At 46.1% G+C, this 24337-nt stretch overlaps 1 protein-coding gene across 1 annotated transcript; it reads right to left on the reverse strand.

Moving 5' to 3' along the window:
• Positions 1-2910: 2910 nt before the first annotated feature.
• On the reverse strand, positions 2911-3932 carry LOC308584312 (small ribosomal subunit protein uS13-like). Its single transcript, XM_081188924.1, has 2 exons — positions 3850-3932; positions 2911-3384 (listed from the first exon to the last, which is right to left on the reverse strand). Exons 1-2 carry the CDS (start codon positions 3890-3892, stop codon positions 2969-2971), a joined length of 459 nt encoding a protein of 152 aa, XP_081045050.1. The 5' UTR covers positions 3893-3932; the 3' UTR covers positions 2911-2968.
• Positions 3933-24337: the final 20405 nt, after the last annotated feature.

Below are 24337 nucleotides of genomic sequence, written 5' to 3' on the forward strand. Positions count from 1 at the left end.
ACAACTCGAGAAAAACATCAAGATAGATATCAGGGTCTTCTTGGCTTTCCAGTGCACCAGGTGTGGGGAGATAGAGGCCCACATCTCTTCATAGGCAACCTCTGGGGAGCAACACAACAGTGGAGAGTTTGGGGAAAGAAGGTGAGGCCAAACACACACCATTCTCTATTCTCCAGTGGGGCAGGCTAGAGGTACAGTGGTACCTCGGGTTAGGAACTTAATTCATTCTGAACAACAGACGAACGGACTTGTTTCGATTAATGTCTGCAGGAGACTTTGTGGATATTTAAGTTATAATTAGAAAAATCTTAAGAATGATGCATAAAGGAAACAGCTTATAAGAAGTAAATAAGGAGGCCAGATACAGGATAAAGGAAGTCTTTTATTTGGTTGTTTGTATTGTTGTATGTTATGCTTATTGTTTGTTATGTTCGTGTTTAATGAGGGTGGATTTCTGTATTGGGGGTGGGGGGTTTATGTTACGTTGTAAATAAAATTTCCAATAAAAATAATAAATAATAAAAAAGATCTTTATTTGTTCTGGAGGTCCGTTCTTAACCTGAAACTGTTCTTAACCTGAGGTACCACTTTAGCTAATGGGGCCTCCCACTGTCGCTGCACCACCGCTGCTCAATTTCTGTTCTAATCCTGAAGCAAAATTCTTAACCCAAGGTACTATTTCTGGGTTAGCGGAGTCTGTAACCTGAAGCGTCTGTAACCTGAAGCATCTGTAACCCAAGGTACCACTGTATTTCCGGCAGGTGAAATCAATAGAGGAGGAAGCAGAGTGACTCAATACCTTTCACTGTCTCTCTCCGGCCCAATCATAGAAACGTGGAGTTGGAAGGTACCTCAGGGGCCAGCTAGTCCAACCGCCTGCAATGCAGGAATCTCAGCTAAAGCATCCATGACAGATGGCCATCCAACCTCTGCTTAAAAACCTCCAAGGAACGAGAGTCCACAGCCTCCCGAGGGAGACAGTTCCAATGTTGAACAACTCTTACAGTCAGAAACATCTTCATGATGTTTAGTCGGAATCTCCTTTCTTGTAATTTGAAGCCATTAGTTCAAGGCCTACCCTCCAGAGCAGGAGAAAGCAAGCCCGCTGTATCTTCCATGTGACAGCCATCGAGCTATTTGAAGATGGCTACCATATCTCTTGAGACGCGGGCGGTGCTGTGGGTAAAACCTCAGCGCCTAGGGCTTGCTGATCGCATGGTCGGCGGTTCGAGTCCCCGTGGCGGGGTGAGCTCCCATCTTTCGGTCCCAGCTCCTGCCCACCTAGCAGTTCGAAAGCACCCCTAAGTGCAAGTAGATAAATAGGTACCGTTTTATAGCGGGAAGGTAAACGGTGTTTCCATGTGCGGCGCTGGTGCTGGCTCACCAGAGCAGCTTCGTCACGCTGGCCACGTGACCTGGAAGTGTCTCCGGACAGCACTGGCCCCCGGCCTCTTAAGTGAGATGGGTGCACAACCCTAGAGTCGGACACGACTGGCCCGTATGGGCAGGGGTACCTTTACCTTTTACCATATCTCTTCTCAGTCTCCTCATAAGGCTTAGTTTCCAGACCCTTGATCACCTTCATTGCCCTCTTCTGTACACATTCCAGCTTATCAATCTCTTTCTTAAATTCTGGTGCCCAGAACTGGTAGTAATTGTTGCCCACAGCAAGAATAGCCACTGTGGCAGCAGAGCAAAAAATATACACAAAAGAAACAGGGTTAGGTCCTCAGAAATAACATCAGCCCTTCTCCTTGACCCTTGGTTCCCTTTTCAATACAGCAAACAAATAAAGCCTTACTCATTAGTCCAGGAAATGGACCACAAGTCAATCAGATCACGGCTAGCTTGCCCAAACTAGTTTCTATCCAATTTATAACAGCTGTTTGCATTTGACGTGTTCTGTTGTTGTTGCAACCTTTGTTGTCATTGGTAGGGGGGGACTCAAGGGGATTTCTGAGAACTATAGCCAGCTGACATGTATTAGTTTAGCTTTCACAATTTTTTGGGAACTCAGAGAAAGCATATTTGTACCAAACAGGAAAAAGCCTGATCCACATGTCACACTGGATTATTTCTTCACTCTTCTGGTTCTCTCTGAAATGCTTTCAGTGTCACCATCAGGCAGGAGCCTTCAAATCTACTCCACCATTTCACTTATAGATGGATTGGGTGGAAGCTCAATTTACAGATCTTCTCGCTTTGCAACCTGCAGAGAGAGTTTCTCCCCCAGCTTTGGCTTTCCAACAGAGAGCATGGATTTCCAGTATTGGTGGAGGGGAGGAGATCTAAAATGAAGCAATCAGACCACCAGACAGATGATACCTTCACACTGTTTGACTCAACAACCTATTGTGTAACCACTGAACTAATCTGATAAACCTGAATCTCTCTCTGACCTACTTTTTGCAAAGTTCTTTTTTTTTTTAATGAATCATGTGCTTGTTATCTTTTCCTTACATTTTACGTTCATGGCAAGGCCATTTTTTATTTTTTTGTTTTGTTTCCAGAATGTCTTATGCATTGGGATGGAAGACTTATCCCAGTTTTGCTGTTCCTTCCTCACAGCATAATCTCAGTCAATCAGGAACCAAATTGTCGATGTTGTGGTGTCACAGTTCCCCATAACCAATCAGATTTGACATTGGGACAGCAGACAGTGTTGATCTTGATGATCATGATAAATAAGAATTGTAAACTTCCCTTCAACTACATATAGTATCAACACTAAAAAGCATAAAATAGTCTTCCAAAAATTCAGCAATACATAATTTTGCACCCAAAGAACAGCCAGCTGCCTCATCTATCTGCAGTGACCAAAGAGAACAGATATATCTGCAGATGAGTTCAAAAGGAGATAAGCAAGAGTATGCTCGTGTGTTACACATCCAATGGAAGGGATTCCTACAATTCTTTTTCTTTTTCTTTTTTTAAACCCTTTTTTATTATTATCTGCACGGGAAAAGATTTACCTCTTCTTTGAGACGCCCACGGTTCTGCCACGACAGCTGGTGGTCTTGGTGTGCTGGCCACGGACATGTAGGCCCCAGAAGTGGAGCAGGCCCCGATGCGCCCGGATCTTCTTCAGCCGCTCCAAGTCCTTGCAGAGCTTGTTGTCCAGCCCGTTGGCCAAGACCTGGCTATACTTCCCATCCTTGACATCCTTCTGCCTGTTCAGGAACCAGTCAGGGATCTTGTACTGACGAGGTTTCTGCATTATGGTGATGACACGCTCCACCTCATCTTCGGTGAGCTCTCCAGCCCTCTTGGTCAGGTCGATGTCCGCCTTCCTCAGCACCACGTGGGTGTAACGCCTGCCCACCCCCTTGATGGCGGTGATGGCAAAGGCGATCTTCCGCCGCCCGTCGATGTTTGTGTTGAGAACTCGCAGGATAGAATCATAGAATCATAGAATCATAGAGTTGGAACAGACCACAAGGGCCATCGAGTCCAACCCCCTGCCAAGCAGGAAACACCAGCAGAGCACTCCTGACATATGGTTGTCAAGCCTCTGTTTAAAGAGCTCCAAAGTAGGAGACTCCACCACACTGCTTGGCAGCAAATTCCACTGTTGAACAGCTCTTACTGTCAGGAAGTTCTTCCTAATGTTTAGGTGGAATCTTCTTTCTTGTAGTTTGGATCCATTGCTCCGTGTCCGCTTCTCTGGAGCAGCAGAAAACAACCTTTCTCCCTCCTCTATGTGACATCCTTTTATATATTTGAACATGGCTATCATATCACCCCTTAACCTCCTCTTCTCCAGGCTAAACATGCCCAGCTCCCTTAGCCGTTCCTCATAAGGCATCGTTTCCAGGCCTTTGACCATTTTGGTTGCCCTCCTCTGGACACGTTCCAGGATGTGCTGGAACTTCTTGGGGATGACGAGCGACATGGCTGCGGCGCCTGTTCCTCTCTCCTGCTGTGGCCGGAAAAGCGGGATTCCTACAATTCTTGATGTTCCACAACAGAATAGGCCCTGCATTGCACCCAGGGCTGGATTTAGGTTTGATGAGGCCCTAAGCTACTGAAGGTAATGGGGCCCTTTATATGTCCAGCTGTCCTTTGTCAACAACAAATTGTGACTGGTTTTTTGTGTTGAATATATGCTATATGGTAATTTATGGACCTAATAGGTATCTAAAGCCATTTGCACATGTTGGCACCTGTCAGAGCTGCCCAAGGTCCCAGCTCACAAAGGACCAACCCCAGTTCGCTCTTATATACAAAAGTCTTTATTGAAGCTCATTTCCACTTTGACAGCCGCAGCGCGCAGCTCTACGTCTGAAACTCTAGACCGTCGAAGCTCCGTCTGAATCTCCTCCCCCCATACACCAGTTTAAGACTCTAGCCTTGCTCCACCTCTTCCTTTGCTCTTTCCTTCTTTGGCTCCGCCTGTCAGCTGGGGTCTCGCCCTTCCTAGACTCTTCTGACGCTGAGTCCCCTGAGTCTTCCCCCTGCCTCCGGCGGGCTTTAGGACCTGGTTCCCAATCCGGGTTTTCTGCTGTCCCACACGCCTGTACATTCGAACTTGGCGCGCGCACCCAGCCGGCAACCTTCCTCCTGACCGTTACACTGCTCCTGTCACTGCTTCCCCCTTCGGGGGGGGGGGGCTAGCTGGACCTGACCTCCCCTCCGTTCCCCCACTCTCAGATGGAGGCGTGGTCAGCCCTGACTCATCTTCTCTCCCTGCTGGATGAGACGCTGGCCCTGCCACCTGGGACTCTTCCCCCCCACTACACTCTGGTGGGGAAGCTGGTCCTGATTTCCAGCTGCTGCTTTGGGAGTCCCCTCTGGTCCCTTGTTTCTGGTGCGTCCCCCCTGGGACCCCCCTTGCCTTGACCATCGGCGCCTCCTTCTGGGAATCTTCTGAATCGCTGGAGAAGCTCATGGAATCTCTCAGGTCACTGCCATACTCCCCTACGCTCCCCTCCGATTCTTCCCCTTCGCTCTCCATTTCCTCTCTCCCCTGTGCCTCTGCTCCTGAGCCCGTGACAGCACCCTATATATAGAAATGAGCAAACCAGTGATATTTTAGGGAGCAGGCTGGCAGGTGGGCCCCATTACTTACATCATGGGAGCCTACACAACATTAAACACTGTTGCTGTATGTAGGTTTTATTTTGATTGTTTTTTATCTTATATTTTGGAAATGTACATCCAGGTTTTTCCCCTTTAAATTTTGTGGGGGGCCCCCAAGAGAGAGGGGCCCTAAGCTATAGCTTGTTTAACTTATACATAAATCCAGCACTGATTGCATCATAGTAGAACAGACCATGGCCCTAGAGTAAACTATCAGCAGGGCCTCCATTGCAGATTTCGAGGAATGGGTCAGATAATAGGAGAGGCAATCCTTTATATATCTGAGTCCTAAGCCATTTGGGGCTTTATACATCAGCCAGCAACTTGAATTGGGCCTGGTAGCAAACAGGCAGCCTGTGCAGCTGTTTCAGGATCGGTATGAGATGAGCTCATCTAGCTATGCTGTCCAGTCATCTGTCAGCTGCATTCTGGCAGCACTAGGTGGAACATTTAGCAATAGGCTAAATGAGAGGTAACCAGAGTGCATGCTACTATTGTTTGGCAATAGCTGGTGAACCAGCTGTATCTGAAAGTAGATGCTCATCACTAAGGCCACCTGGGTCTCAAGAGATAGTGCTGGATCAAGGAGCACCTTCAGGCTACAACCTGCTCCTTCAGAGGGAGTGCAACTCTGTCCAGAAGACTGGACTGCTCACCCAACTCCTTGTCCTGGGAATCACTCGCCATCAATGTCTTCACATCTTGTTGGCATTCACTTTCAGGTTTTTGGCCCTAATCCAGTCCATTTCTGCTTCTAGACTCTGGTGTAGCAGCTGAACAGCCTCTCCTGATTCACATAGAATGGAAAGATAGAGCAGGGTGTCATCTGTACACTGATGACAACTCTAAACTCCTGGGTGACCTTTCCCAGCAGCTCCATATAGATAGCAAATGGCATGAGGACAAGCTGGAACCCTGCAGGCTCCACAGCACAAGTGCCAGGGCTCCGTAGAACTCCCCCAATGGTATTGTTATTGGTACTGCAGAAAGGAGCGGAATCACTGCAACATGGTCCCAACCCATGGAGCTGCACCAGAAGTATACTGTGGTCAATGGTATCAACAGTTGCTGCTGACATATCAGGGAGAATCAATAAGACACATTCCCCTTGTTCTTCTCCCAATCAGTCAGGGTGACTAAAGCCATCCCAGAGCCAGATCCAGTCCTGAATCCATTTTGAAATAGGTCCAGCTAATCAGCTTCCTCCATACATGCCTGAAGATGGACCCCACCATCTCAATCACCTTGCCCAAGACTAGGTGGGAGTTGTCCAATACATCTGGGTCCAGGGAGTGCTTTCCAAGGAGAGGACAAACCTCCTTCAAGGCAATCAGAATTGAAGTCTCTGCCACTGAGGCATTAACTATCCCTTGGGCTCTTCCAACCAATGCTCCTCCAATTAGCTCTTAAAAGATCATGTGGTTGGCCAGACAGCTGTTCAGGTCCTGTTCTTCAAGCTGTGATAAATGAAACTTACTCTATCTAACAGAACTATCCAGTGCTCTAGATACTTCCACCTGCATCAATTGTGGCGCCAGGTGTGGCATGAATATGAGTGAATTTGCCAATCAAAATACTTTGCAAACTTATCACTGTAGGCTTCCGAGTAGATGTCATCTGGTCTGGATAATGTTCGGCAGCCGATTCTGTCAACTCCACCATTCCGTAGCAAGACCAGGGCGTCAGGAATGCCTGGCATGCAAGGCAAATGAATCCAGTTCAGAGTAAGAGTGATGTTTCCTATAGCTCATTGTCCTACCTTTGGTTGAGTGGAGTGTTGATGGAAGGAAACAAGGCTGTGGTTGAAGTTAAACTGAAACCCAGGGAGTTTCAGTTTGCCTGCTATTGTGGTCCTTGTCACCACCAGAAGGCTTCCCATCGCCCTGCATGCAGTGTACACCTTGTACACTTTACTACTGGTAAGGTGGGTAGATCCTTCATCTTCACAAAACTGCTGAAAGCAGGGCTTCATCTTTTAAGCCTATAAAGAGGGCTTTGAAGTTGGAAAGTCTGTTTCAGTCCTCTCATTAACATATGACATTTTTGCTGCTGCGTTTGTTGTTACGGGAAAGGAAGTCCACGGAATTTAACAAGGTTCATAAATAGTTAGGATGCAGTTTGTTTTGCCTCATAACATTTGCGGGAATATGAAGTAACATCCAGCATATAAAATTGATTGGCATCTCTCTCTCTCTCTCTCTCTCTCTCTCTCTCTTGGTGGGATAAAGATTGTACTGCTGGTGTTCTGGGAGAAGACATTCCAAGAATTTCAGATTATTTTGATCCAGATGGATGGAAAGGGGCTTGTTTTGAATTTTCATGTTTATGGGAAGTTCACATAAACATCTTTGCAAAAGACAAGAAACAGCTTGTTTCATAAGAATGTCAAATTGGCATACACCATGGAATGAATAGCCAAACATTAAGCCTTCCTCGGTCAGCAGAACTGTTTTCCATGGGACAAAACTAACAGCAAAATATGAGCATCTGTTACACTGTGGTTGGATCTATGGTGTGATGTAGAGACTCCTGCTTTTGTAGCTAGAGTGGAACAGCTCTTCCTGTTAATGGGGCAAATCTACTTTACTTGACACCATTCATTTGGTGAATGCTCTGTTTCCAGATCTCTTACCTTCCCCCTGTACAGAAAGATTTTTCACTAGCCCTGGATGTCCAGTACAGAATACAGTGGTACCTTGGGTTACAGATGCTTCAGGTTACAGACACTTCAGGTTACAGACGCCGTTAACCTGGAAGTAGTACCTCGGGTTAAGAACTTTGCTTCAGGATGAGAACAGAAATCGCATGGCAGCAGGAGGCCCCATTAGCTAAAGTGGTACCGCAGGTTAAGAACAGTTTCAGGTTAAGAACGGACCTCCAGAACGAATTAAGTTCTTAACCTGAGGTACCACTGTAGTGATATCTGGTGCTAGAGGTAATACGGCCTCATAGTTTCTCAAACTTCTGAAACTGGTATTCGGAAGCATTATTGCCTCTGACCACTGATAGCCTTCCCCTCCATGAATTTGTCCAGTCCTCTTTTAAAGCTATATAAGTTGGTAGCCATCACTGCCTCCTTGGGAGCAAGCTCCATAGTTTAACTATGTGCTGTGTGATTTGTCTTGAATGAACGAATGCTTAAAAATAATGTAAGATGTTTTTTACCATATGTGGTGGGAATGCAGAGAAGTTAAAAAAATTGGGAAATGATATATAATGAATTGAAAAAAAAATGTTTAAAATGACATTTGCAAAAAAAAAACAACAAAAAACCCAGAAGCATTTTTGTTAGGGATTGTAGGACAAGACCTGCCAAGAAAAACAAAGAACTTATCTATGTATTGTCAGGGAATTGCCATCGGAGCCAGAGGGAGAGGGAGGGCTCCAGAGGGATTCCGGAGAGTGTCCCGGGAGGGAGAGAAGCAGCACATCTTCTGGGGAAGGAAATCAGCGTAACACCAGTGGAGAAGGGGGGCAGATGGGGGATTCGGCGAGGTGGCTCCAAGACTCCTCGCTGGGAACCAGTGGGGAGAGCACGGGTCCTCCGATGCCCACACCCTCCCTGCGCAGAAGGCTTCCGCGCAGGGAAAGTAGGCGGAGACTAGGCGTCAAAGAGCTTCTTTGCTGGAAGAAGTTCGAGAAACGCCCACTGACGGATTCTGCCAGCGATTGAGACAGCCACGGGCGCGTGGCTGTCCAGACAGAAAGGGTTCATTCAGGCAAGCAGCCAAGGGTGGCATTGATTTACACACAAGCAACCCCTAGAACCATTACATGTATGCTACAACAGCGGCAAGAATCTTGTTAGCACAAGGATGGAAGAATGAGGAAATCCCAACAAAAGAACAGTGGCAAGGAAAATTGATGAGTTATGCAGAACTGGCCAAACTGACATATAAACTGCATGAAAAGGACAACTGTGACTTCAAGGAAGCATGGGAACTTTTCACAAACTATCTAAAAAGACAACAAAATGAACTGAACTCTTTGGCAGGTTTTGAATAAACATTCACAAATTTATTAGTTGAACATATGCTAGACAAAGCAAGGATATGTACAATTTTATAACATGCAGAAAACAAGGGAGGGGAGCTGAGGGAAGTCCTTGGTGGGGGGGGGAGGGAGGGTTGAGGGGCAAGGGATAAAGTGGGGAAAATAATGTAATTGATTATGAGGATTGACAAATTGTTATTTTGAAATTTGTTAATAAAAATATTTTTTTTTAAAAAAAAGGAATGTAAGATGCAGCCACCTTGCTGAAGTTCAGCAGGTCTGGGACTGGTCAGTGGCTGGTTGGAAGACCTCCTGGTAACTTCATGATGCTACCTTGATTCTCCAACGAAAGTACGGTTCTATTAAACAACAACAACAAAAAGGATATTAATGTAATTAATTAATAAAACAAACAAACACAGCTTTGAAATAAATTGGCCTATAACAATTGAGTTAGCCCAATGACCTGCAACAATGGGACAATAATGCAGTTTGGACAGTCCATTCCAGTGGATTATCCATTCTACAACGAGGCAGTGATTCATTTGGTGGACAGACAGGCACTTGTTTTCCCGCCATGTAAAGGGGAGACCAGATGAGGCAGGCACTCCGTGCTGATGTCGATTTGTGCGATGACCCAGTTCACCTGCTCCCCCTCCACTTTTGTTGTTGTTGAGGGGAATTATGTGGATTTGGCTATCGTCTTTATTTAGAGGCTTCTGTGTGAAGTAGCCACTCCACATATTACATTAGATGGGCTGCACAACTCCATTTCACCATTCAAATGGATCACTGCCTGGGTAATTTGTCTGATCTGGGTAATTGTCTCCACCTTCTGAAAGCTCTCTTTTCACTCATTGCTGTTTGTGCTTAATGCATTTGACAGTTACGACACTGGTGTTTTGCTAGGGCTTCAGGCAGTCTCTTGCAATCATTTTTGGTACTGGGGTGGCAGTGAGCAAAGGACCCCATAACTTTGCATCCACTGTTATGCTCCTGCTGGTCTTTATCACCAGATAGCAATATGCAATGAATAAAATCTGTGATATGTTGTTATAGGTTATATTGTTGTCATGTTATTCAAGTAGGAGAGGAAGGAGACACACTCTCTCTCTCTCTCTCTCTCTCTCTCTCTCTCTCTCTCTGTAAAGCATGATCACTTCACTGGTTACAGAACTCACTTAACTGTGCATAGAGTTACAGTATGACCAATGTTTATGATTCCCAACCCAGCTGGTGCTGTCAGTGCGAAAGAACCGCAGTCATTTGACTGCTGGAGGATAAAAACAATGAATTTGTTCTGCTGATGTTCCAGCTTGTTACCCACCTCTGGCAGCTAGGAAAAAGTCTTTAATTACTGGAGCAAGTGTCCAAAAGCATTCCTCTTAAGGTATGATGAAGCCAAGAAAATGAAACACAACTCACTCTTCATGTACTGGCATAGCGGCTAAGAGTTTAAACTGGGAAGCCTGCACCACAAACCTCTCCTCAGCCAAGATCTCGGTTAGGCGGCCTTTGGAACAAGGCACTGTTTCCTAAGCCTCATCGCAAACATCTGCCTGTGGTGGTATTGGTACTGGCTTGCTTTAGAACAGCGTGCTTCCGACTTTAGTCCCCAGATGTTGCTCAACGACATCTTCCATTATCCCCAGGAAGTTCAGCCAATGGTCAGGGGTGATGGGAGCCGCAGCCCAACACGTTTGTGAGAGAAGTGGTTTTGCAACCCTGTTTTATTTTGGGTTTTAGAAAGAGAGCTGAAAGGAGTGCTGGGGATGTCTGTGTTAGGGAGACTGTATGCTGAGTGCATAACAACCAGCCATTGTGCACGTTCACCAGGTTTCATGGAGAATGTGCACATAATCAGTCCATGAAGAGGGAATTGTGCACAATTTCCAACAAGTCTTATGTGCACAGGACTAAAGCTGTGATCAGTTTCAGGATGTAAGAACATCAGGCTGTGCTATATCAAGGGTACCTAACACCGAGTAAATTGGCAAAAATGTAAAAATCAAAATCAAATAAGTGTTGGAAATGTAAAGAGAAAGAAGGCTTTTTTATCATATGTGGTGGTCTTGTAGTAAGGTTAAAGCTTACTGGGAAATGATATATAATGAATTGAAAAAGACGTTAAAAAACATTATTATTATTATTATTATTTTAAAAGCCCAAAAGCTTTCCTTTTGGGAATTATAGGGACAGAACAACCCAAACGGCATTGAAATTTATTCATGTATGCGACTACAGCAGCAAGAATGTTATTGCCCAAAACTGGAAAGAAGAAATCCCGACAAAAGAAGAATGAATATAAAAACTTAAGGAATTCACAGAAATGGCGAAACTTACCAGAAAAATAAGAAATCGAGAACAAACCTTTTATAAAAGAATGAAAATGGTTGATTGAATGTTTACAAATAAACTGCAAAGAGATAAGAACATTGGCAGGATTATTGTAATAACCTGCAGTTTTATAAGAGTATATATTTAAAGTAGATGAAAAAATGAGAAAATTAAGTTAATTTGGAATATGCAGAAAATGCAAAAAATAAATTTAAGGAACCAGAGAGAGGGAAGCAAGTTGAGTTTTGAAATGTTAAAATAATTGAAAATAAATTGAAAAATTATTTAAATGTATGAAATTGAAAATCATAAATAAAACAAAATTAAAGAGATTAACTTTGGGAAGCCAGTGGGTTGCTCAGCAATTATCCATGTAGTGACTGGAATTTATATTGGTAAAATTGAATTGTATTTTTCCCTCTGGTATGGATTTACTTCCTTTTTTTTTTTTTTTTTTTGCACAGCCTGGAGGCTGTTTGTGTGACAGGGCTTCCAGTGAGAATGAATCTTTCAAGAAAAGCATGGTTATGGAATCTGAAACCATACAATTATTTGTATACTTTCTTTGGGGATTGATGCTTTTTAAACACACACACACACACACACACACACACACACACCAACAACAACCCGAGAACAATTTTTCATAACCCTGTAACATTAAGAATCTTTTATACCTATTACACTTTTTGTTGGCTTCTTATTCTGGAACAGAAATGATCAATAAGGAAGCTGGAGGTCACCTCAGTAATGAAAAAAAGACCTTTGTGTTTTTAGCTGATGGCATTGCAGAAAGGTCCAGTCCTGGTGTCATGCTGTTATTTCCTTGATGTTTCCCATCGACGTGGAATTTTCCTGATACATCTGTACATTTAATGAAATGGGGACCATTATTTTTAAAGAAACATGGATTGTTATGATTCTGTTTGGCTGTAGGCGAAATGAGACATTGTGCTAATTGCACAGTTGTTCACTAAGTAGTGAATTCTATTCCCCTCCACCTCCATAACATTTAATATGTTACCCCATCTTGTGAGATGAAAATATTCTGCATTTCTTCACCCATATCCCACATTGCTGGGTGCTACTCGTGAAGGCACATGAAGTCAAGATTGGCTGCCAAGGCCTTGCTTGTCTGCTGGATCCCTCAGACTGGCGGATATAAGAGGCGGGACCCACTGGCAGAGGAAGAGGAATGCGGGGGGAGCACCGCCCCCAGAAGCTCGATCCCCAGGGTGCCATTGTGGCTGCCTCCCACCCCCGCTGGGCGCCCCTGCAGATGTGCACCCCGCCCCCAGGATGCATGCCAGCCCCGCCCCCACTGCTCTTCACCCCCCAGTGCCGGAGTGTGAAGCTCTGCCACTGGCAGGACCTTCTCAGTGGTGGCTCCATTATAATGGAACTTCATCCCACATGAAGTGTGCCTCATTGACTCATCTTAAACGGGCTTGTTTAAATACCTGGCTTGTTTAAATCTGCTTTCAGCTGATTATTTTGAGGCTGTCCCAGCCTTTTTTGGTTGAAATGTTACAAGTACTCGTCTACTGCTTTTTCATTCTCCACTTCTCCACTTAACATATTCTCATTTCATGGTATCAAGGCTTCCCAGAGTTTTTGCCTCTCAACATTTCAGTGGACTACAATGTAGAACGGGACACTGCACATCCAGTTTTCCCTTGGAACAGAAGTTCACTTACACAAAAAAAGTTGCACTGTTTTCTTCCAATTTATTTCTTAATCATTTTAATTCTGCTTCATTACATCTCAGAAATTGCCAAATGCTAATGCTTTTTCATGGGGTCATTCATTTTAATAAACTGTGCGTTTTCACAGTGCCATGAAACCCGTCTAGCAGCCTACTTTATATTAATCATAAGTTTTAAATTAAGAAATGTAAAGAAAATGTACATCTTATAAGCTATGGCAAACCCAAGTCTCTCAAGTAATTTAATCATTCTCTGCTCATGGTAGTTTAATTACTTCCTGGCTACCAAGTTCAATTTTGTCATTGCATTTGCAGGAGAAAAAAAACCTCACTCTTCTGCTAACCTTTTGTCTGTCATACTGTTCTTTTGCTCATAAAGGGGTTCTGTATATATTGCTTAGGTCCGATTTCCAATGTGACATTTCAGATCCAAGGGGTGAGTTTGGGAAAAAATAATTTGAAAACTTCTTCATCAGAAAATGTCATCTATGCAAACTTGTCCAGAAACTGAACCATGGATTTTCTGGGATACATTGCCTTCCCCCTAAAAAATTATACAAGAAGCAACAATCATTATTAAACACCCCCACCCACCCCCAGAGCACCAAGTGTCTATTAAATTACATCAAACTTAAAAGTCATTTCAGTTTTTAAATAAAGGTATCTGTCAGGGAACTGCCATCAGAGCATCAGGTGGTGGAGGGACTCAGGCAGGATGAAAGAGACTCAACTGCTGAAGCAGGGACCAGCAGGGGGAGGAGTGGGTCTCTGAGGGAATGCGAGCAGGAGGGAGGGCTCAGGGAGGCTTCCAGCGAAAACAGTGGGGAGGTATCGGAGTCTCCCATAGGGAGACCCATACCTCGCAGGAAACTGTCACGCCGTGAGTCCAGGAGACGCGTTTCCGTTAAGGAACTTCTTTGTTGGAAACGCTTCCGCAGACAGCCACTGTCGGACTCTACTAGTGACTAGAGCAGACATGTCTGAGGAGCTCCGTCACCCACGGAGGTTTGTGGGGGCGCACAAACTCTGAGGGAGCACGTTTTCACGCACAAGCAGCTAATCAAACCCTCACAGCAGTCCGACAGTCTTTGTACGCTGCCTGTGCAAGAGAAGGCATCATGAGCGAACCAACCGGAACCGGAGGAGCAGGGGCTGGAGCTGGTCCAAGCTTGGAAGATAGATACCGAGCGTTGGAGGTTCAACTGGCCCTGCAGACGGCGAGGCTGGAGGAGAGAAGGGCTCAGGATGCAGACAAGAAGGGGAGAGCCACTCAATTCCCCAGAAAGGTACCAGGAGTGGTGCAGAAATTTGGGGGGGACCCCAAGGACTACCATGCTTTTAGGACAGAGATGCAATATGCCCTTAATGTGCAGTTCGATGAGTTCCCTGATGAGGAATCGCGAGTTGCTTTTGTAATTGGGCATCTTGAGAAAGGGGCTAGAGACTGGGTGCGACCCCTAATGGCAACGCACAATGACATACTAAAGGACACAATGAAGTTCTTTCGTGCAATGGATATCATGTTTTCCAGCGATATTGAGGAAGGGGTGGTGCGCAGACAGCTAATGGCTTGTAAGCAGGGGAGTCGATCTGTCCGTGAATATTGGACTGAGTTTACCATGCTGATTCACAGACTGAGTTGGGATTTATCGGCGGCACCCGTTCAAATGCTATTTGAAGAAGGTCTTTCTTCGGGGGTGAAAGACGAGCTGGCACGGAGCCCCAGGGCGGAGTCTATGGATCAGCTGACCAAATCTGCGCTGACCATAGGAGCGCGGCAGGAGGCAAGAGCCTTGGAGAGGCGGGAAGGGAGAGGGGAACGTTGGAAGGAGTTCCGCATTCCAGACATTCCTGAGCCAGCTTTCCCGCCGGCAGAGCCGATGGAAATCGGAACAGCGCGCGCGCGCGCATTTTCAAAAACCAGCGAGGGAGCTAAGAAGGAGGGAAAGGGCCCCCGGAAATGCTATCTCTGCCAACAGCCAGGCCACTTTGCCAGAGTCTGCCCCCAGAGGAAGGAATGGCAAGGGATGGTGGGAGCTGTTGAGGGGGGAGAAGAAGGGGGAGCGGAGCAGGTAAAAGCCAACGCCTGGTTGCCACAATTGGGGCACTGCAGCCAGGCCAAAGAGCAGTGAAAGTGCCCGTGCCAGAAGCTCCTCGACCTGCTCTAGTGATGGAAGTGTCGCTAGAGCTGCAGAATGGGCACCCCCTAAAAATAAAGGCGCTAGTGGACTCAGGCAGCTCCTGCAATTTTATGAGCAAGGAGTTTGTTGCTGAACACCAGATACAGACCATCCCTTTAAGCAACCCCCTGCAGGTGACCACGATTGATGGCAGGGAGTTGTTGGGAGGAGGAGTCCGCTTGCAGACTGTCCCAATGATAATGAGGGTGGCAAGGCACACAGAACTGATAGCGTTTAATGTGGCCACCCTGGGAGGCGCTCCCATTATTTTGGGAATGAGCTGGCTAGCTCTACATGATCCGCTGGTTGGCTGGCATCAAAGAGTGGTGTCCTTTGGTTCAGCACATTGCCTAGAACACTGCAAAGGGGAGAAGGGTTCAGTAGGGGCCCAAGCCACCCTAGCAGGGACTAAAGTAATGGGAAAGGTGAAGGTACCACCACAGTATGCAGATCTCAGCGACGTGTTCAGCGAGAAGGAAGCTGACCAACTACCACCTCATAGACCCTTTGATTGTCAGATCAATTTACTCCCTGGAGCACAGCTTCCCGTGGGCAAGTTGTATGCCATGTCAGACAGGGAAATGCAGGAGTTGCGAGGGTTCATTGACAAGAACCTGAAGAGAGGCTTCATCAGAGAGTCCAAAGCAGCAGGGGGGAGCCCAGGGTTCTTTGTGGACAAAAAAAATGCGGACAAGCCGAGACTTGTATGTGATTTTAGGCGGCTGAATGCAGTGACTGAACCGGTGGCGTTCCCTATGCCCAGAATTGATGATATTTTGACCATGGTGAGGAAGGGAAAGATTTTCACAAAGCTGGATCTAAGGGGGGCGTACAACCTGATACGCATAAGGAAAGGGGATGAATGGAAAACCACCATGTTTACCCCTTTGGGGGCGTTTGAATACCTCGTTATGCCATTTGGATTACAAGCAGGCTCCGCGTGTTTTCAATCTTTTATGAACCACGTGCTGGGCCCTTTGCTCTACAAGAATTGCGTTGCCTTTCTTGATGATGTGTTGGTGTATTCTGAGAATGAGGAGCAACATGTGAGAGACGTCAGAGAAGTGTTGAGCAGACTGCAAGCCAACAGGCTGTGGGTCAAACTGGAGAAGTGTCGGTTCCATACCAAGGAGGTGGAGTTCCTGGGGTACCGCCTGTCAGACAAGGGATTGGCCATGGATCCCGGCAAGGTACAGGCAGTGCTGGAATGGAAAACACCCAAAACCAAGAAGGATGTGCAGAGGTTCCTAGGGTTTGGAAACTTTTATCGTAAGTTCATCCGCAACTTCGCCCATCTGACGGCGCCCATCACTGACTGTCTCAGCAGTAAGAAGAAGTTTGTATGGACGGCGGAGGCGGGGCGAGCGTTTGAGGAACTGAAAAGGGCCTTCGCCTCTGAAGAACAACTTCTGCATGTGGATTTACGAAAGAAGCTAAGGGTTGAAACAGACGCATCTGACAGAGCCATAGGGGCGGTGCTTCTTCTGCAGCCGGGGAAGGAGGAGTCGGAGTGGCGTCCGTGTGCCTTCTTCTCGCGGAAGCTGAACAAATCCGAGAGGAACTACACGGTGTACGACCGAGAACTGCTTGCTATTCATGAGGCGTTCCGGAGATGGAGGCATCTGCTAGTTGGTGCACAACATAAAGTGCAAGTGTGCACGGACCATAAAAATCTAGAGTACTGGAGAACGGCGCGAGTGCTCAACCAAAGGCAGTTGAGATGGGCCCAAGAGTTCTCCAAATTTAACTTTGAGATTTGTTATGTGCCAGGCCCAGAGAATGTTAGGGCGGACGCTCTCTCACGCAAGCCTGAATATTTGGAGGGGGAGGGAGCACCCGAAGAAACCCATATCATTCCAGAGGACCGCTGGGTGTGTGGGGCGACTTTGGTGGGGCAAAGGGAATTGGTAGAGGGTACGGTGCAGGATGCATACGCCCAGGGGAAACTCAGGGATCTCAGAGGGGAGGAAGACAAACCCGGTGGTTTTGAGGAGAGAAATGGGGCATTGTATTATAAGGGAGCGTTATATATACCTGAAGGGGAATTGAGGGAGAAAGTACTCAAGCAGCTGCACGATAGCCCCACAGCAGGGCACTTTGGGCAACACAAAACCATGTGGCTGGTTACCAGGGAATTTTGGTGGCCCAAGGTCAGGGAAGATGTGCGGGAGTATGTGAGAGGGTGTGAACAATGCCAAAGAGCCAAGGGGGAGAGGCAGGCGCCGGCTGGTTTATTAGAACCACTGCCCACACCTGAGAGACCGTGGGAAGCAGTGGCAATAGATTTCATGACTGATCTGCCAAGGTCTAGAGGGAAAACAGCCATCATGGTTGTAGTAGACCTGTTAACTAAAATGGCCCACTTCATAGCCTGCTCACATGCGGTTACAGCAGAAGAAACCGCCAAATTGTTTGTAGAGAATGTGTTTAGGTTGCATGGCGCCCCCTTGAGGGTGGTTTCAGACCGAGGGAAACAATTTACTTCCAGGTTCTGGAGGAAGCTCATGAGCTTACTGCATGTAGAGGTTAATTTCTCGACGGCCCGTCATCCTGAAACCAACGGGCAGGCGGAAAGAGCAAATGGGGTTCTCCAACAATATTTGAGGTGTTATGTTAATGACAGAGAGAATGATTGGGTGGAGAAGCTGGCGTTGGCAGAATTTGCCTACAACAATGCAGAGAACGTGTCCACGGGGATGAGCCCCTTTTTGGCTAATCACGGGTGCCATCCCAGAGCCTTCCCAGGGGGGGAGGGGGAGAACTGGAGCGTTCCAGCTGCAGAACAGTTCGTGGAAGAAATGGAAGCGATCCATCGCCAGCTCCAACTCAACTTAAACAGGGCTAAGGAGGAATATAAGAGGCAAGCAGACAAAAACAGAAGGGAAGGTGAAAGCATCAGGGTGGGGGACCAGGTGTGGCTGTCAACCCAAGGGTTGCCATTCAAAGGAGGTTGTAAGAAATTAAGACCCAAAAGGCTGGGTCCGTTTGAAGTCATACAGCAGGTCAATCCAGTGGCTTTCAGGCTCCGGTTACCGAACCACATGAAGCTGCACCCAGTTTTTCACAGGTCGTTGCTGTCACCGTATAGAGGAGACAGTGAGGGGAGGGTCACTAGGGGACCAGCAATGGAGGAGAAGGAACACAGCTACCATGTAGCGGAGATCCTCGATTCCAGGTGGAAGGGAGATCAAGTAGAGTATTTGGTAATGTGGGAAGGGGAACCGGAGTCGGAAAACACCTGGGTTAGGGCAGAGGATGTCAATGACGAGGTTTTAATAGAGACTTTTCATCAGAGGTTCCCACGTAAACCTCAGCCTGTAGCGAGGTTCCGAAGGGAATACTTTGCCACCACCGACGAGGAAGAGGAGTTGGAGGGGTTCCCAGATTCTGAAGAGGAGGAGGATTCAGCTGGCCAGGACGACGATCGATGGAGAGAATTGTTCGAGACGTCAGAAGATGAGGAAGATTCGTTTCGGGGTTTTAGCCCTTCACCTCCCAGGGGGGAGGAATTGGGAGGGGGTGAGGGGGGCCCTGGAGGGGAGGTGGATGTCAGGGAACTGCCATCAGAGCATCAGGTGGTGGAGGGACTCAGGCAGGATGAAAGAGACTCAACTGCTGAAGCAGGGACCAGCAGGGGGAGGAGTGGGTCTCTGAGGGAATGCGAGCAGGAGGGAGGGCTCAGGGAGGCTTCCAGCGAAAACAGTGGGGAGGTATCGGAGTCTCCCATAGGGAGACCCATACCTCGCAGGAAACTGTCACGCCGTGAGTCCAGGAGACGCGTTTCCGTTAAGGAACTTCTTTGTTGGAAACGCTTCCGCAGACAGCCACTGTCGGACTCTACTAGTGACTAGAGCAGACATGTCTGAGGAGCTCCGTCACCCACGGAGGTTTGTGGGGGCGCACAAACTCTGAGGGAGCACGTTTTCACGCACAAGCAGCTAATCAAACCCTCACAGTATCATTCTACAAGTTTGCTTGTGTCCTTGCAGGACTATATCCATGTTCTATCAATGTTGCATAGGTAATTCAACTATCTCAGGTTGACGGAAAGGTGGTGGACTTTCAAGAAAACAAATTGCAGATGTGGAGAAGACTGGGAAAATAAGAAAACAAGATGGGCAGATTCGCCCCTCCCTATTGGCTGGCTGGGTTGTGGGCAGCAGTGTGGGATGAGCCAGGAGCCATGAGGCTGATTGGGTGTCAGAACCAATCAGAATCAGAGGACAGACCAGCGGGCAGAACCCTAAAAGGCATCCCTGAAATATTCAAATGAATTCACTTGAGACAAGGCATTTAGCAGGGGGCTGGTACTATGAGTGGCTTTTTGAACTGGTTATTTATGGTGTGGTATGGGTGCCTTTTATTTACTTAAAATGGTTTTTATGTTTAGAATTCTTTTTTAAATTTCATTTGGCTTCCTTTTCCTTCCCAAAGCATTTGATTGCCAAAGATTGTGAGCCTTCAGGGGTCTATTAACATTTAGGAAGAACGGCCGTATGACACTCTGAGCACTTGGGATAGAATGAGAAATATACTTCCTCCTCACTGTATATAATTTAACAAGGCTTGACAATGTCTCCCCCTCTTACTTTTCAAAACTACAAAGCTCTAAATGATATGTTGAAGATGACAACGCCGACTTATCAGTCCCTTGTTACCTTTCCTTCGTGGCTTCCCTTTTCACACCTTTCCCTGTTCTACAATATCTAGTTTGGGATAGGGCAGACAGAAATGTAAACAGCTGTATCTAATGTTAGTCCTGGCTAGAGTAGACCCATTGAAATGCAGACCCTCCAAGTGTCCCTATTTTCCAGGGACAGTCCCAGATTTACAGAAACTATTTGATCCCAGAATGTCCCACTTTTCCTTAGGATGTCCCTATTTTCATCGGAGAAATGTTGGAGGGTATGGAGTTATGCAATCCCGAAGCCAAGGAGATAAGTAACTGTACAACCTTTAGAAGAAATCTGAACGCAGCCCTGTATAGGGAAGATTTTTTAAATTACGTTGTTCTATATGTTGGAAGCTGCCCAGAGTGGCTGGGACAACCCAGTCAGATGGACGGAGTATAAGTAATTAAATTGTTGTTGTTGTTGTTACTATGGAATAGGACATCCCTATTTTCATCTGAGAAATGTTCTGGGTTTGTAAATGGACCTGATCAACTTCTGTCCATTATTTTCAGTGGGTTTACTCTGAGCATCAGTTTCTTAGATACAACTTAGTATTCCAAGTGTTTCTACCCCACAGGCACACACAATTCTCAGCACAACAGAGTTGCCATTTTTCTTCTTCTTCTTCTTCTTCTTCTTCTTCTTCTTCTTCTTCTTCTTCTTCTTCTTCTTCTTCTTCTTCAGATAAATTTGTTCAAATCAACTTGCCTGATGCACATATTTATGCCAGTGTTTCACTTTCTCATTAAGTTGCTTCATTTGAGCGCTGAGGATCACAAAAGGCCAGCCGAGTTGTCTGCAGCCTCTCTGTGGCAGCCGTTATGCAAATCACAGAGCCCTGAGAAAACAGAAAATAAGCACTTTTATTTTCACATTAGTGCAATACATTGCCTTTATCCAATTTGCTAACCGGCTACATTAAAAAGTTAAGTGCTTTACATTCGAAAACTGCCTTTCCTGTGAATTTAACTTGCATGTAAACAAGCACAGGAAGAATGTGGTTTTCTGACGTTTCCTACTTGCCTTGCAAATAGTGGAGTGCTTTCTCACTTTCATCTCGCTCAGCTTTGTTTGTCCAGGTTGCAAAATACACAGCTGAGCCAGGATTTGCCCCTGAGGTTCCATGTGTGCATTGGATGGATTGGGCCAGATTTAGGGCTGTGTGAATGGTGTGCAGGCACTGGGCACTGAGCTGAGGGGCACCATCTCAAAGCCTGGTAAGCAAGGTGCTGGGCTTTGGGAGAGGTGTGAGGCTCTGATAGGTTCCTAGAGTTTTCCCACCTGCTTCCCAAGCCTAGTTAGCATTTTCCCAGCTTTGGGAAGGAGACAGAGCCCTTGTGCCTCCTTCCCAAGGCTGGGCACCCCCCTACCTGCTTTTGGGACGGCAGCTTGAGGATTGAGTGGGTACCAAAATTTGGGCTCATACAGGGCCACCGCAGGACCCAAGTCTGCCACTGGAAGGATGCTGAAGTTGCAGCCTACAATGGCAGATGAGCTTCCTTGAACACATCAGTGGTCCATCCAATCCAGCATCTTTTCCCAGACAGATGCCTTTGGGAAGCCCACAAGCAAGACCTGAGTGCTGTGGACCTATTCTTGCTCTCCAGGCTGCTTCTCTGGGAATCTCCTCCCCTTTTGCTTTTAGTGTTTGTGAAGCAGGCAAACAAGGGATGGGGTGGCTTTTAAGAGTCAACCTTTGAATCAATATTGTCACAGACTTTTTATATTATGTGGTTACATTCACTGACACTCCCCCCTCCAAGTGTCCCTATTTTCCTGGGACGTCCTTGATGTAGAGAAGCCATTCCGGTTTCTGATTTGATCCCAGAATGTCCCACATTTCCTTAAGATGTCCCTATTTTCATTGGAGAAATGTCGGAGGGTATGAAGTTATCCATCCAACGAGCCGTCTGAAGGCAATCCTGAATAGGAAAGTTTTTTAAAAATAATAATAATATTTTATTATGTTTTTATATATGCCGGAAGCCGCCCAGAGTGGCTGGGGCAACCCAGTCTGATATGTGGGGTATAAATAGTAAAATGATCATTATGGAATGGGACGCCCCTATTTTCACTGGAGAAACATTGGAGGTTATGCATTCATTGCATAGATTTAGAGCACTCTAGTGCCACTTTATTCATCATGAAGTCCACAAAAGAATCCTGAAAGTTGTTAGGAGGCCCCTATTCCCCTCAAACATCCCAGCAGGGTGGGTTAGGGTGGGGAGGGAGCCAATATTTGGTCCTGGTCCTGAAGCCCTCATAACCTCACCTCCAAATATTCTCAGATGTTCCTACAGCTGTTCAGAGCACAGCATGAGAGCAGCAGGTTGCTGCAGGCGGTTGGAGAACTACCATCCTGTTTTGCTGATGGAATACCTTCCACCAGTGTAGGACACAACCCTGGATTTCCTCCCCTACCACAAGAGAAAAGGGGGTGGTGACAGAGCGGCAGAAAGGAAAGAGGTGGCCTGCCCCACCCACAGTCATCATGTGGCCCCTGCTAGATTGAGAGCCCCAGAGAATTTGACTCTCAACAGGATACCCCTGAGAGAATGAATGTAGTTCTTGATAGAAAAAAAGAAGTTTGTCCACCCATGTCCACCCAATCACAATATGATTCTTTGTATGTCTTCTTGGGTCTTACTCAACTCAGTGAAATGTATTTCCAGGAAAGTATGGATGGGGTTGCAGCCAAAAGCGTGCTTATGCCCCACGGAAACAAATGGATTTCATTAAGCAGAACGAACTCTTCCGTTGGATTGTGGCCTACATATTCAGGGTGCAATATACACTGTGAAAGGGAGACGAATTATTTTTAAATGTGTTGTGGCAGTCTGGAGTACTTTCAGAATATCTTTTTTATTTTTATTTTGCTACTGTTAGCAAAAAAAAAGTACACTTTCTGAGAAAATATGTTTTCAAGAGGGAGTTCACATTGAGTGGGGGGAAGAAGAAGGAGAAGGAGAAGGAGAAGGAGAAGGAGAAGGAGAAGGAGAAGGAGAAGGAGGAGGAGAAGAAGAAGAAGAAGAAGAAGAAGAAGAAGAAGAAGAAGAAGAAGAAGAAGAAGAAACCTGTACCGAATAATAATTGTTAGGGTTGTTGTTGTTTCTTTCTCTGGAGCAGCAGAAAACAACCTTTCTCCCTCCTCTAGGATGTCACATAGAGGAGGGAGAAAGGTTGTTTTCTGCTGCTCCAGAGAAGCGGACACGGAGCAATGGATCCAAACTACAAGAAAGAAGATTCCACCTAAACATTAGGAAGAACTTCCTGACAGTAAGAGCTGTTTGACAGTGGAATTTGCTTCCAAGGAGTGTGGTGGAGTCTCCTACTTTGGAGGTCTTTAAGCAGAGGCTTGACAACCATATGTCAGGAGTGCTCTGATGGTGTTTCCTGCTTGGCAGGGGGTTGGACTCGATGGCCCTTGTGGTCTATTCCAATTCTATGATTCTATGATTCTATGATTCTAAGGAATGGGACATAGCCAGCCAAGGAAAAGAGCTATGAGATTTACATATGCTGCCCATGATCCCAGATTGGCTGGGATGGATAGCATGACACCTCCCTCACCCACATAATAGTTTCCTGTGTTGTTTTCAGTAGTTTGGTTTTTGAGGAACTTCTTCTTTGGGGTGGTATAATTTTTTATTATTATTGGTAGTAATAGTACTGATTTTTTAATTGCCTTCTAAACCACTGTCTCTACACCATTTGCACATAAGATAATTTGAAATAGTTAAAAATGCAAAAAACAACAGGAATAAAGCCCATCAAGTTGGCACCTGTGGTAAAGACCCATTTATCCAGCTCAGAAAGCCTGTTGGAACAAATGTATCTTTGATTCTTTCCAGAAAGTGCAGATATTGGGTGCCTGTCATATCTCGACAGAACTGCTATTCCACAGAATGGAGCCAGACACACTAAAAGCCCTAGTTAGTGCAGACCCGGAAAGCTGTCTGTGGACAAACGCTGGCACCCTCGGCCTGAAAGCGAGATGAGTGCTGCAAACCCATAGTCACCTTTGACTGGACTTAACCGTCCAGGGGTCCTCTACCTTTACCTTTTTACATTGCAGTTCCTATGCCCCACTTGGCTTGGCACCCATTGTGGGAGAACCGGGGACACTGCCCTAAATCTGCCTCTGATTTAGCTCAGTAATCAGCCTGGAAGTGATAGTGGACAATATCGAAACACCTAAGGGGGAATTTCCAGGAAGAAAAGTCTTTAAAACTTTTGAAATTATAATCATTGAAGTGCCTGAAATGGCATCTTCTCCTGAAGAGCTATTTCTATATTCACGGCATGTGAAAAGGCATAATTAAAATGCTTTATTATGGCCATAGACAATGATTGTAGTAATAACTTTATAA

Source organism: Podarcis bocagei (assembly GCF_964188305.1).
Source record: "Podarcis bocagei genome assembly, chromosome: 3".
Taxonomy (NCBI): Eukaryota; Metazoa; Chordata; class Lepidosauria; order Squamata; family Lacertidae; genus Podarcis; species Podarcis bocagei.

Bases quoted from the DNA above. Each gene is read 5' to 3' on its own strand.
- LOC308584312 (XM_081188924.1), bottom strand. From the start codon at position 3,892: ATGTCGCTCGTCATCCCCAAGAAGTTCCAGCACATCCTGGAAC. The intron at 3,385-3,849 runs GTGTCCAGAGGA...CTATCCTGCGAG, and splicing joins GTTCCAGCACATCCTGGAAC to TTCTCAACACAAACATCGAC.